Below are 15160 nucleotides of genomic sequence, written 5' to 3' on the forward strand. Positions count from 1 at the left end.
CATCAGTGATAGGAAATGAATCGCTGCAGCAACAGGTTTCACTCGGGATAACATGAAATGTATTCTATTTTTTTTACCTTAAGAACATGACCACGCAAGACGATACGAGCGGCCTACAGAAGCGTTCACGATAATCAGTGAATAAAAAATTCCTTTTACAAAACTGGAATATGACTCTAGATGAGAGAAAAAAGTTGGTTTTCTTTTCGCAAAGTTAGTGTAAGAATGAGTGGAGTCCACGGAACAGTCATCCCCAAAACTGCCATTTTGTTTCAAACGTGTAGTCGGGTTGTTTTTGAGTGTGTCTCCAGAAGGTTTGTTCAATGACTTTGGTAGTTCAGAATTGGACAGCTCCAGTCTCCGTGGACAGTCCAGTCTCCTTTCCGCTCGTTGAACCGTGAGATAAGTGTGTGTCGTAGTGGTTGCCAGTCGTGAGCCTCCGCCATCAGCAGGTGAAATCTTCAAAGGTGCTGCGAGGCGGGTGGTGAGGTAGAATATTGGCTGGGTATGTCATTCCCACTGGGTGGCTCCTTAGGTTCTCACATGGGTTCTGTGGAAAGAAGAAAATTCCGCGCACCGACAGTCAAAGAGTAGCAATATCTCGTCTCCCCATTCAAAATCCCAGGACCATGGGGACTCATTTCAGCAGCTGCTGCATGAGATGATGGGAGCACAGTGAGCTTGGCATTCCAGAAGGATAAGATCAAATGGGACAAAGATTCATCAGAATCTATCTTGTGAGAGGCTGTAAGGCACTTCAAAGGGAGATGTGCCATTAGGATAAAATCAAAATGAGACACAAGGTCAACTGAGTGCAAAAATTCTGCACAGGACAGATACACCTTTTTCTGTTAAACTCTACAGTATATAACAGTAGGTCAGTAGATAAATAGCAGGGTAAGGTTATGGTTCCATCAAATGTTTGGGTGAAGTTACTCTTCTGAGTTGCACTTTTTTTCAAAATAAAAATAAAGTAGTTCAAAGAGAAACATTATTCAGCTCATCAAGGTAAGGGGCTGTGCAAGAAAGTTTTGACACCCAGCATGACATATAGCACAGGTAGCGTTAAAATTTCCTTTACTCTGTGTCGATGAAATGTCTTAGCCAGAACTGCAGAGCAGCACAGCCTACACTCCCCTCAACAATTGATGCACTGCTCATCCACAGCCCCTGAAATCTGGATGGAGATGCCCATACTCATTCTTGTAGGATCCTTACAACCAGCAGACGGGGGAGGCTCTCATCTCATCAGCTGGGACTGTTTAAACTGGGGTCCTGAAAAATGTAAGGATAGGGTTCCAGCAGAATGATCTCTATGCTCCTCCCTTCACTTTTTACATTGGTTGCCAAGTGCCAGTCTCCACAGTCCTGCTGGGTTCTGCTGATAACATGGAGGCCTGACTATTAGAGAGATGCAGCCTGGCAGGATCGCTTCCCCACACAAAGAGGCTTTTGATTATTAGGTAATTGGCAAAAAGTGGCGGTGAGATGAGAATGTTTTTTTTAATGTAGCTAGTTATGATGATCTGGAAGGTGCTGCCTTAAAGGAGGGTGGAAGCAGATTCAATCGTAACTTTCAAAAAGGGAATTGGATGAATACTTGACGGGGGAAAGAAACTGCAGGGCCTAGGGAAGCAGGACAAATTGGACAGCTATTTGAAAGAGAGTCTAGGCACAACTGGCCGATTGGACTCCTTCTGTGCTGTAAGATTGAATCAGATCCTGGCATCGTATGATTTCCAGCAATGCCACTGGTTCCCTACGGATCACTTATATTGAGAATTTGAGCTGACAGTGCCCTGCAATGGAAAGGTGCCCTGTGTCAGCTGGTACAGTAACATAAGCAAAAAAAAAAAGCTGGCTCTCACAACTACAAAGCAATAGACATATCATAAATGCAGTTCACAACGCCAAATGATTCCTTTTACACATTCATGCACTATGTTTAAATAAGCTGTGATCCAACTTTCTAATGAGATATCTTCTGACTTTATTGTGACGGGGCTGTCTGGTGGCTGCTTTTATTTCATTACCAGTGGTTCAAAGCATTTAACTTCTGATCCTGTGAGTGGGATTTTAATTACATTATTGCTAAATCATTAGTATAATAATACATTTTGTCTCAGTGATTATCTCTGAGGCTTCTCTTTTCTGCAGAGCTGCTATGGAATCGAGGCACACTCCGGACATATTTTCATGATGTAGCTGTGAATAGAAAAATGGTGGATTTGAGGTTGGAGGTGTTATTTGTCCATGTGTGGCATGAATCTGAGAATTTCTGCCCTCCTCTCACGTGGTTTAATCAGCATCCGTGCAAAGTTAGGAAAAAGGATCAATCAGGCTTGTTGAAGGCCAAACGTTTAATTTGCTGTCATCAACTGCACTCTGACTGCAAAAATGCCTGTGGCATACAACAGCATACACCTCTTTACACATTGCTAATAGACTGCACTGTCCCTCTTCGCTGGCTCTATCTGAAAGTGGTTCATAATTTGAATCTTGAAGCACAAATCTGGGGCCTAGTTTTTTTCCACAATGAAAAAAAGTGAGAGATCGAACAGATATTTCTTGCCTTGCACTAATGCTGCCATGAGAGGCAGAATTGGTGGCATTATGCCACCTCCCAGAAACCTCATTAGCTGCTCCACATTAGCCCCCCAACCCTACTCTCTGCCATCCCACACCCAGCAATGTTTACTGGTTGGGGTGTAAGAAGGGGGGAAAGATTCCTTCCCAATGCTGGAGGAGGAAGAAATAAACAAACTCTCTGAAGAGTTTCTCTTGTGCATTGCCCTAGTGGCTGGCTATAAGATGATGTTAGCAGATGCCTGCAAGTTGGTCCCCAGCCTATGGATTGTAGAGGCACTGGGAGTGGCCTGGGAGTAGGCCTCTAACTAAAGACTGTGAGAGGCACGGGGAGACTTCTAACAAGAGGGGAAGGGAAGAAAATGCCTTAAAACTAAGAAATGAAGAAAGAATACTTGCATGGCGTTTGATGTCATCCAGGCTGAGTGTTACTCCCTTGTCATTGTTGTTTCTCTTCTGTTGTTTTCCATATTTCAATACGCCACACAGTTTGTGCTTCAACACCTGCCAACATAAAACATCCAATGGTCATTGACTGCTTCAATCAACTAGACCTTTTGTGATCCCAGATGGAAGATGGAGCTGAGCGTCTTTTATTATTGCCAGTTCAGAAACTGCGAGATACTGCAGAGATTGGACGCTTGGGGGGGCGTGTGTGCATATGCTTACTTGTTCACTCACTTATCATGAGGTCTTTGCATCACTGGCAGATCTATTGGAGAATCACCACGTTAGGCAGGACAGGCAGTGCTGTGTTACTCTACACAGGAGACACTGGCAGATCCTCCACTGCAGCTGAGAATTCCAGTACAAGAAGAGCTCCAGCTGCTGCCAGAAAGCAATACAAAGCAGCTGATAACCTATCTGTGTGCCACACATATGACATGCCCTCCTTGGACAAAGCCCAAACTCATGTTCCTCCTAGTGCCAGTGAAGGGGTGCCCATTGTGCACAAAACCAGTATGCCAAGGGGCAGGAGGAAGTATGGGCACAGGGCAGGTGGGTACAGAAGACATGAGAAAAGGAGGCAGGGACCCTACAGTTATTCTTAAATTTTAATGGCAGCCTTTGATCAGCATCCATTGGGGGTGTTACATCTTGCCCATTACTGGATCTAATTAATACTCATTCCTCACAAACAGGAGGAGGAGGAAGCTTATCATATTTTTCAGTAATAAATTATAGGGAGGGACCACTTTCAATGTAACATATTTTCTCATCCTCCAATGTGCAAATCTCTTTCAACAACAAAAGACATCCTTATTTACCTTCTCAAGAAGGTCAGCCAGTATCAGGAGGGATCTCCATCCCCCAATCCAAGAAAAGGGATGGTCAGGGCAACTGGATCAGTGAAATAGAGCGAGACCCAAGCCTAGCTTCTCATCCTGACCTACCTCACCATACAAAAGCAAAACCAACCATCAGCTCCAACCAGCGCACTTAGTCATGGGTTGAATGAAAGAAAGGAACTTGCATTTTTATAGAGCCTTTCACAACTTCAGCATATCCCAAATTGCCTTACAGCCAATGAAGTGTAGTCACTGTTGTAGTGTAGGCAACACAGCAGTCAATTTATGCACAGCAAGCTCCTATAAACAGCAATGTAATAATGACCAGATAATCTGTTTGTAGTGATGCTGGTTGAAGGATTAGACCCAACACTAAGAATCCTCCCCTGCTCTCCTTCCAAATAGTGCCATTTTATGCCCACCTGAAAGGGCAGACAGTGCCTTGGTTTAACATCTCTTCTGAAAGACGGCACCTCGGACAGTGCAACACTCCCTTTGTACTGCATTGGAGTTTCAGCCTTGATTTTGTATTCAATTCTCTGGAGTGGGGCTTGAACCCACAACCTTCTGGCAAGTGTGAGCGATGGCTGACCCTACAGGGCTATGCACAATTATGGGGCTCCCGGTAAAACTCCCCATGACACAGAAACACTGCACAACCATTGGGTTAAAACATTTCTGCGTTTAAAAATACCGAAGTGGGGCAGAGTTGGCAGATTATAAAGTACTGTCATTTAGCACTGCAAGTTCACATTTGTGTTTTAATGGAATAGAGGGCACAGGTGGTGGTTGGGGTGGAGTTTGTAAGTGGGGAGGTGCAGAGAGGGTCGACTGTCATTGGTGTCCAGCGCCCGATGAAGTATTAATCTGGCTCCGCAGTCCAGTGCGAGCCAACGTAGATGCCTGTTCAAGTTCCATTTAAAGGTTGAGGAAAAGTCAGGGCCTGAAATGTGGCAGTTCATCACAATTGTTCTCAAAATATGATTTAACAATGAGCAACACTAGCACACGTGGCTCAGCAAAGCACTGGCAGTTGAAAGGCCTGGTTTAGTTTAAGCTTGTTTGACAGGAAGGCCAGGCAGTGACCTCTCGAGGATGAAGCATTAATCACACCAATTAGGAGTCATTGCTGCATTCACCCAGAGGAGTGAAAAATATTGGGGGGTGGGGAGAAATCAGCTTCTCCCTTCTCTTTGTCAACTAATCGTGATGAGAATCCACAAATAAATGACAATTTGAAATGAGACATACATGCTCAAAATACTGCCCTTCAGTCAGCAATGCATTTCATTAACAAATTGGTTTTACTGCCCAGTATTAATGATAGATTAGGCTTTATTTTCTGTATTTACCGCCCCCTTCAGTTGGGACAGGACAGGGAGGTTAGACTGCTGAGCTCACCATCAGTTAACAATGAATTCACAAGAAAAAACATGGAAAATGTCACTATTATCCTGAAATAGTTCCATTGTAACTAAAATAATCAGCAATTTTTTTTACCCTGATGCTATTGGATTGGCTTTGATGGTCTGAAAAGTGGGCATGTCCCTCCCATCTGCATTTCCTCCACTTCTGGCATCTTAGGAGCGGCCGTCCCTTCAGCTGCCTCAGCCCCAATCTCTGGAATTCCTTTCTGAAACCTTTCTGCCTCCCCAGCTCTCTCTTCTTTGAGATGACCTCTTTGAAGGTGACCTCATTGAAACATATAGGATTCTGCTGAGGTAGAACTGAGAGGTTCAGGAGTCTAGAACACGGGGGCACAGTCTCAGAATAAGGGGCTGGTCATTTAGGACTGAGATGAGTAGAAATTTCTTCAAAGGGTTGTGAACCTTTGGAATTCGCTACCCTAGAAGGTTGTGGATGCTCCATTGTTGAGTATATTAAAGGCTGGGAGAAACAGATTTTTGATCCCTCAGGAAATCGAACGATATGGGGAGCAGGTGAGAAAGTGGAGTTGAAGCCCAAGATCAGCCATGATCATACTGAATGGTAGAGCAGGCTCAGTGGGCCGTCTGGTCTACTCCAGCTCCTAATTCTAATGTTCTTAAGATGCTCCTTAAAAACCTCTCTCTTTGACCAAGCTTTTGGTCACCTGTGCTAACATCGCCTTATGTGGCTAATTGGTGTCAAATTTTGTCTGTTAATGCTCCTGTGAAGCACTTTGGGTCCTTTTTTACTACTGAGCTAGGGTTGGCAGAGTCCCCACCTGGTGGTTCATTGCACATACAGTGTTCCCAGTAATTGTGCTGAAGGTTGGGTTGGATTTTGACAGAGCTTTGTGCTATTCTGTTAAGGGGTGAGGACAAGCCATTTCAGTTGATGATCCCACCTTCTTCGTTAAATAAAAATCTCAGTCAGTTGGTAGTGCCCATCCTGGAAACACAACATTATGCACAAATGCACTTTCTCCTGGGGCAAGAAGAGGAGGGTGGGTAGGGCAGGAAAGCTGGTGGGATTTCTGGTGGGTGACATCAACCTGCCAATTCTGAGTCTTCTAATAAAGAGTGAATTGCTCCTGCCCTTCCTCCCCCTTACCCAATGTTAGAATTTTGGCATCAACAAAATACCTAGCCAATTGGAATAAAAACAGAAAATGCTGGAAAAACTCAGCAGGTCTGACAGCATCTGTGGAGAGAGAAACAGAATTAACATTTCGAGTTTGTATGACTCTTTAACCTAGCCAGTTGGGTCTCATTCAAAATACCACCCCCACCTGTCCAGAGGCTCGGGGCAGAAGTTTTTGCTCAGTGGGCAGGCGCATGCCTGACCCGCTCAAGCGTGAAATAACACGCGTTGATGTCGGCCTGATCGTGCTGATGTCAATGTGCAGTCACGCGATAGTTTGGTCGATGGGTGTGCGCATGCACTGGAGCTGGCAGCGCACCTGCCAAAAATTAAAAAGCCCGTTAAGGCTATTAGGTAACCAATTAAATCAAATATTTTGCGCCTGTCCAACCTTACGGTTGGCAGGTAGGCAAAAAGGCCAAGCGGCCTTTGCATTTTTTGGAAACCTCACCCACAGGCGGGATGAGGTTTCCAAAAGCAAATAAAAATAAAAAACTTTAATTTTTCATTGTTTACATGTGACAGAGTCACATGAGGGGACACATTTCATTACATTTTTATTTTTTTCATATCTCTTCACATCCCTGAGTCAGCTCTGTGCCGCAGGGAGATTATGAAGCACTCACACACGTGCTTGTGTGAATTTGCGCTCGGCCTGCTCACCCTCCTCCCTCCCCCACCAACACCCGCCCCGCCCCCCGCACAGGCAGCGCTCAGTATTACCACTTGCATTTCATGCAGGAAGGACATTAATTGGCCCGCTGGCGTGATTTCGCAGTGCGGTGCCGATTGCGGTCGGCTTCCTGACCGCCCCCCACCGAGCACCCTCGCCAAGGGCAAAATTCTGCCCCGGGGAATTTCTAGCCATCTGACTCTTGGCTCCATGGCTGCTGCTTTCCATCCAGGGCCTCACACAAGTGGCCATTCCCTATGCAGGAGCCCAGGTTGCTGACCCCACTGAAAAATCCCCTGTCAACAGAGGAGCATGTTGAGCTGGACTCATTAACATCTGTTTGCTGCTCACTCCACCTCCACTAGAAAGGTACCCTGGAATTTAGGCACGATAAAAGCATGTGCACGAAAGCACAATGGTTGTGCACCACCTTGGTTGATCGGTCCCACAAGAAATGTGAGCAGAACAAAGCAACACAGTAACTTCCTCTTCCTCCTGACGCCAGGGAATGTCTCTCTCATTTTCAGCCAAGGTGCCTGTCAGTCTCGAGTAGGGCAACTCCCCTTTGACATATCTCCTGCAGCAGGACCTGCCAGCACTTCAACAGCAGAGGTAGCCCACTTCTCCCTGCTCTGTTGTGGGCAAGAAGGCCATCTTTCTGTCACTGTCACAACTCCTCATTTTTTGGGCCAGCTGCAGCCCTTTGAAGAGCTGTGCTGCCTCTCCACATCGTCTTATCTCCAGTCAATGTGTGCTGCAGGCCAGGCTGTGCCCTGTAGCAACATTTCACATATCCCCGGCTATCCAAATTAAGGCGTGGGGCTCCTGCCAGCATGGCTCCCCCATAGTGCTGCTCCATTATGGGCCAACTCAATGCTGCTTTGGACAGATATAGGAAATCAGGAAGAATGTTTATTGTCCTATTAATGGATTCTGATGGAGGGGGATGCTCTGTTTCCAGAATAGATTCAGCTGGCCCTGCCTAAGAGTAATTTACAAGTGACTGTTCAAGGTCCAGCCTAAATCGGCGAGTAATGGAAATATCCACTCTGCTGTTGTAAATCTCGTACCCTCTGTACAAGAGGATAGAACTGCTATCCCTCTTGTTATTCTCAGCAGGTATCACTGGGGCAGCAACAAAAAAAGCTTTCTCACCTATTCAGTGGGCTCAAGACTCTGGTCTCTAGAGGCGAGAGCTGACTTCATTGACGCACACAAGATAATCTTCTAACAGGATTTGGTAATTGATGATGCCTTGGACAAAGGTCAAAGAATCCACTGCATTGTGAAGATGATGCCTTTTAATGGATCAGCAGCTACAGATTTAAAGGATGAGAGTTCATACTGATATCTGAAGGATGAACCTTTCTGCTTTTGGAGATGATTGTATCTATTTCTTTAGATGTGTGTCTGCAACCCCTGCTGGATAACTGGGCTGACATCACAATGAGCAAAGGCCAGGTTTCAGATCCCTTTTAGAGGTTATTTATTGGGAACCCTCCCATCCCCTCAACTTTCCACCGATCTTTTTTGCCTCCTTTCTCTAAAGGCCTTTTGGTTTCCCCCAGATGGCGCCAAGGGTATTTTGTGCACGGATCATCAGCTTGGATTTTACAATTGCTATTACTCTTGTCCACCATTTTAATCTGTTTAACAGTAAGGAGACAAGGAAGGCTGTGGATGGAACTGGAGACATCACAATGTCAGTTGCTTTTTATCACAATTGGGGTTAAGGCATATGGAGGCATCTGCAGAGCCTGACCTGGGAGTGCTTAATGCTGATACTGTGTAGGAAGTGGAGGCCTGTTTCATTCCTTAGCACCAGCATCCCTTTCCTTAAATTCAAAAAGTTAGGCCATATATTTCCAGTTTTCAAGAAAGGAGAATGAATGGAATTACACAACGCAAACCCAAACTGATATGGAGAGGGGCAGGAAAGTGGAATCGAGGTAGAAGAGTAGCCATGATCTCCAGTGAATGGTGGAACAGGTTCAAGGGACAAAATGGACTGCCCTTGCACCTATTGCTTATGCCCAAGTAATGTCTAAGGGTGGAATTGTCCCAAATTTGCGCCAAGTGCAGTAGTGGGCAGAAAAAAAAGTCATTTTATCCACCGGCCTCAATGGCAGGTTTCTGCGCCATATCATCCCATTCCCAGCTCATTAATTATGCAGTCACAGGAAACACGCCATCTCACTGGCGGGTGACCTCCAATTTTCCCGTCACTCATGCTCCCTCATGCAGTCGCGCGTACCCTTCTCAAAGCTTGCAGCCCAGGACTGCTCCAGTGAAGACGTGGCCCCAAAAGCCAAGAATAGTGTAGCCCTCCCCAATTCAGTAACGTGTCCCTGGGACACCTTCTGGAGCTATGGAGGCCCCCGGCGATGTCCTGTACACCCACTTTGGCCACAGGTGGCCCGTTAATCTCACCACTCCAGCTTGGGAGGCGGTGGCAGAGGTGGTCAGTGCCAAAGCTGCACAACAAGAGGTCAGCCATCTATTGCAGAAAATGGATGAATGATCTCATCCGTGCTGCTAGGGTAAGGCAACCATCTCATCACTCTAAACTCTCACACTCTCAAGTCCATCACACACTCACTGGAATCTCACTCACTGCCAGCTCAAGGGACATCACCACTCACTCTCTCTCACACATACCCTCACATCTCCATCTGGTCTCATCCCCTCTGAAGACTGCCTCCTCAGCCCTCACCATCTTGAGGCCACTTGCACAGATCAACATGTGCCCCCCCCACACACACCCTGGGATACCCTCCTTCCCCAGTACAGCCCTCGCCCTGCAGCCTCTTCCCTTGCCTGAGGCCACTTCTCCCCCTTCCCAAGCAAGCCCCAGCCCTGCAGCTGTTGAAAAGCCACCCCTACCTTACAGCTGGTCTGGTGGGTAGAGACCTGCCCGGGAGCCCCCCTAAAAGTGATGTGGTGCTGCCTGTGAAGCCTGGTGCTGATGACTGTGAGTGCTGCCTGAAGCAAGGTAGGCAAACAAACCGCCAAGTCCCGAGTGAAGTGCAGCTCACCAGGTGCACGTCGCTTATGTTCAGTTGGCTGCCCGGATCATCCAGTGTGGTGGGGATGATTCCGGTGAGCAGGGCTTATAATGAGATGCTAAAGTAATTAAATTAGGTTCCTGACGTGCAGCATACAATGCCTTTAGCGGGTGATCGCAAACTGGTTTCACGACGGTGTGAAACTGATTTTTTTTGCCTTCTCACCATATTGTCCCCCATACCCCACCCGCCATGATGCCCGACACCAACGGGGCTGGGAAATTCCAGCCTAAGAATCCTGGAATCCCATGCTATCAGGAGACAATTCCGTCACCCTCAGCCTGTGGCTCTGAATTGGGCCAACCTGAGTGATTTTTCCCTCATTAGGTTATGAGCTCTTTGCTCCCTTCTGTGGTATAGAATCGACCATTATAACCTTTTTGCAAACCTGACTCTTACTACTTCATGTAAATGGTGCAGTAATTTTATTACTTGCCTTCAGTCAAAATGAAACAGCCAATCTGATCACACACTCACTCTGTATTCATTAAACAGTGATACTTGTAATGAAAGCATAGTATTTAATCGAGAAACTATTCTCGACCAGACACACACTAACTGCTGATGGAGGCTTATTACAGTGGATAGTATTTTGAGTACTAAAGAGGGATTGCAATTCTAAATTAAAATTAGTACAGTTTACCTCTCTTAATTCCAACTGAGAGAGATCTTGCATCTCTATGGCACCTTTCACTTTCTTCAGGACATCCAAAAGCGCTTCACAGTCAATGACTTGCTTTTGAAGTGTACTTATTATTGTAATGTAACAACAGCCAATTTGTGCACAGCAAGATCCCACAAACAGAATTGAAATAAATGACCAGATAATCCACTTCAAGTGTTGTGGCTTGAGGGGATGAATGTTGGCGAGAATACCAGGGAGAAGTCCCCTGCTCTTCTTCAAATATACCATAGGATCTTTTATGCCCAGCTGAACATGTAAATAAAATGCACCTCCGAGAATGCTGCATATCACTCGCACTGCACTTAATTATCGGCCCAGATCATGCATACAACTCTTGGAGTTGGGCTTGATACCACAGCCTTCTGACTCAGTGCAGTGATGGAAATAACACTTCAAACCACACAATTAAGTCAAGGAAACTTGTCAACCATTATTGTCCACAAAGTAAAAGTCTCAATGAAAATGAAATTAAAGAGCTCCGAGTTCCTATGTTAGTTTGAGTTGGTGAAAGGATCCCATGGTGTGCTACTTTAGCTAAATGGACCAGAAGCTACAGGTTAAATCCTCTGTCTGTGTGGAGTTACCCAAACTCAGACAGGGAAACAGCAGAGTTATCAATTGGTCTCAAGGTCCCTGGATCATGACTTTATGAAGTGAATCTTTGCCTTTTTAGTAGCAATCCTCTCTTTGAGTCAGAAAGCACAGGCTTTGAACCCCACTCTAAACAGTCCTGGTGGCTGGAGCTCCAGCTCTGAATTCTGGTTGACGATCAGTGGGATCCTCTTGGACAAGGGAGCCCATAAAATCCTCCCACCATATAGGATTAACCAACCTATCAGCTGGTATAAAGATGGTTTACATCATCTGTTGGACTGTTAATCAGCCTACAAATCCTTCCATTACTTCACACTATTCTTCAAGGGAAGAGTGCCAAGGTACAAGAACAAGAACTATCCTGGTGAAGAGAGAAGATTGAAGAAGGGGCAGTTGGAGGTCATGGAAGTGCGGGTATCTGACAGATCATGAGGGATGGGGAAGGTTTACAGGGTAAGTTTGTTAGATCGAGACAAACATTCCTTCTCCTCCTGGTCCACAAACTACGTTGTAAAGGCACTTATTTATGGACCTGGGCCTTCTTGCCTCCTTTTACCTGCCACATTTCCTGAGGCCAGGGAAAGCCAGCCAGTAGTAGTTAAACAGAAAGCTTGATAAAATGGAGGCACACAGGTTCCTTAAAAGGTTTCAATAACTGAACTGCCTCCTGGGAGTGGATTGGTCACCTGCTCCTTGCCCCACCATCTCACTGTTGTTATGACTAGGTTAACGGGGTAAACTGACTCCTCTCTTTGTTGCACTCCTGAGTTGGATATAAGAGTGTGAATTTAAAAGGGAGGTTATATTGCCAATTTAATAAATACTTAAGTGGTTGTAACTCAGTGCAAGACATAAGCCAGCCAGGCTCCTTAAGATAACAAGTAAAGAGTTAGTTTTATTGTTAAAACTCACTCGGGCAAAATGCAGAAATTATTAACAAAAGGTTTAAAATGCACAAATATGTCCAACTAACCGCTAATGCAGAAACAACGCACGCACACACAATCCTTCCCAAACATGCAAACAAAAAAATAAAACTCTGCAGAGTATCAGGTATTAAAACTTAGCCAAGTAACAAGAAAAGTCACAAAAAAATTTATTCACGGAGTGTCCAGATGCTTGTTCACAGCTGGAGGGTCCTGGTCCACAGTAGCTGCTGGTTCTTGGGGTTTTTCACTGAAGACAGTGGTGTTGATCTGGAGTTCTTCCTTAAGAACTCTCAGCTTGCAGCAATGAGGTCTTCTAGTGTGTTTTTCAAATCACAAACAGCACAGCTTTATGAGAGAGATTTCAGAAGAAAGAGAAATGGGGTAAGGCTGTTTTCCCCCGTAGCAGTCTCTCTCTGATTATCCAAAAATCCAGTATCTTTTATCACACCCAAGAGCTGGATCATGTGTCCTCTCTCTGAGAGCTCCATAGCCTCTGGCTGGGATTTTCTGGCCCTGACGTGGCGGATGCAGCAAGCCAGCCAAAAGTCTATTGACTTTGGCGGGACTGGTAGATCCCACTGGCAGGTGGGGCTGGAAAATCCTGCCACCCATCTCCTTAAAAGCAGCTTGCGTCATTCACAAATGCAACACAGTAGCTTCTGTTAGCCAGCGTCCTTTGCTCAGGAAAAGTGTTATTTTCAAAAAAGTTCAATACATGTGTATGTCCAGCCAATGACATTATAAATTAATATTTTATGTAACACATCTTCATAACCCTGCTGTTAAAACTGGAAGTGTGCAGGTGCAATAAGGGTTGGAAATTTAATTTTTTTTAAACTTCCCATCCAACCCGAACCTACCTGTTTTTGAGGATTAAAATTAACACCCTGTCCTCTTATCTCTGGAGTTCCCACCAATCTTCCACCCAGCTTACGGCAGATGATTGTGCCAGCCGCTATGGAAATCAACCAGAGCCGTGAGCACCTGTAAGCGATGCCACACGGGAAGAAGATCTGCAAGTAAGTGCACGGCTGTGACACATTAGAGCGGTTGGAGAGAAGATGAGCTTCTTGCAGTGGGCTGTTGTGGTTTATAATGTCAATTGAGCCCTGGAACACATTACAAGTTTGTACCTTGCTGCCAGACACTGCTTGTTCTTCGCATAATTGGCTTTGTTTATTGAAAGAACAAGGGGACTTGAAAAACTTGACATGACTCGATATATGCTTCTTACTTAGCCAATAATGAATGAGATTGGCTTGATTTATCACAAGTTGCGACACAGCAGGGAATGACTTGGTAGGAAGCCAATGAGCAGCTTTGAGTTCCTGACTGCAATTCGATTACAGCCTGCACAATTTTTTTTTGATGCAATTATTTCAGTAGCATCTTCTTTGCAATGAGATTTTTTTTTCTCTGGCCCTGTTGTTTGTAGCCCTGCTGGGGAATGGAACACGTTCCTTACATTCGGCATCAAGCCTTCCCAGGTCAAGTACAGCAGAGGTGCAGAGTGAAGCTCCCTTTGCTCTGGCCTTGATAATATAGTTGAAAAAACTAACCCTACCTGGCCACCCAGACTGCAGCAATGTGAACCTGAGAGACACGACCAATTGAATATTAAAATATAGGCACTTTTGTTATATGAATATGTTGAAGGTTAAGTCTCACAAAGCTCATTTCGCACAGTATCCTTACAGTCAACAGGGCAGAGACTTCATTCTGAAATGTGAAGTGAGAAAAAGCCATTTGGCTCATGAAGCCCACTTGTTCCACAGACTATTCTACACTCGCTTTGACAGCATCTTCCAAACCCACAACCTCAACCACCTAGAAGGACAAGGGCAGTGGATGCAAGGGAACACCACCACTTGCAAGTTCCTCTCCAATCCACACACCATCCTGGCTTGGAACTATATCGCCATTCCTTCACTGTTGCTGGGTCAAAATCCTTTCCTAACAGCACTGTGGGTGTCCCTACAACAGGTGAACTGCAGCGATTCAAGAAGGCAGCTCACCATCACCTTGTCAAGGGCAATTAGGGATGGGCAATAAAAACTGGCCCTGCCAGTGATGCCCACATCCCATGACCACATAAATTTTTTAAAAATTGCCTGTGTCCCAACTACTGAATGTTCTGAGGGGAGGTTCTGGATGATCAAACAAAACTCTACATCAACGCATTTCCACTAATCAATGCTGACTTCTTGTCCTTCCCTCCTGGACAGAGCTATCTACACAATTTCATTTTTCCATCCTTTCCCCATACAGTATTCTGTTATGTGCTTCTCTTTCAAATATTTACTGTTTAAACAATATTTGTCTCAATAGTCACTTGTAGAAAAGCATTTTGTGTTGCAATAGCCTCCGCGTGAAGAAAATTCTTCAAACTTTCCCTTCATCTTTCTAGTGATAACCCTGGGTCTGTGATCGTTTGTTGCTGATTCATATCCAATGGAAACTATTATGCATTCTACACACTAAACTTTTTATAATTTGGAACGTCTTGTGTTCAATCCCCATCTTAGCTTTCTCTGTTTCTGTGAAAAAGCTCCAAGTTTTAATGTCTTTCTTCACAACTACTAGGTTTTACTTCCAGTATCAATCTAGCAAATCATTGCTGTACCCTTACCAAGCCATAATATACTTCCTATAAGGCAGTGCCCAGAACTGTGAACAATTTTCCAACTGTGTTCTTTTATATTGAATATTGAAAATATCACCATTCTAAATCTTTACCCAAAACAGACCAGTTCGCCTTCACACTGTCTACAGCT

General features: G+C 45.1%; 1 protein-coding gene across 1 annotated transcript in view; it reads right to left on the reverse strand.

Moving 5' to 3' along the window:
• Positions 1-208: 208 nt before the first annotated feature.
• asic1b (acid-sensing (proton-gated) ion channel 1b) overlaps positions 209-15160 on the reverse strand; it is a 220138-nt gene continuing 205186 nt past the window's right edge. The window contains exons 9-10 of the mRNA XM_041180347.1: positions 2986-3090; positions 209-550 (exon numbers count right to left, since the gene is read on the reverse strand). Of these exons, the coding sequence (XP_041036281.1) occupies positions 446-550; positions 2986-3090 (210 nt within the window). The 3' untranslated portion in view covers positions 209-445. The remainder of the gene's footprint in view (positions 551-2985; positions 3091-15160) is intronic.

This window comes from Carcharodon carcharias, chromosome X, assembly GCF_017639515.1.
Source record: "Carcharodon carcharias isolate sCarCar2 chromosome X, sCarCar2.pri, whole genome shotgun sequence".
Lineage (NCBI taxonomy): Eukaryota > Metazoa > Chordata > Chondrichthyes > Lamniformes > Lamnidae > Carcharodon > Carcharodon carcharias.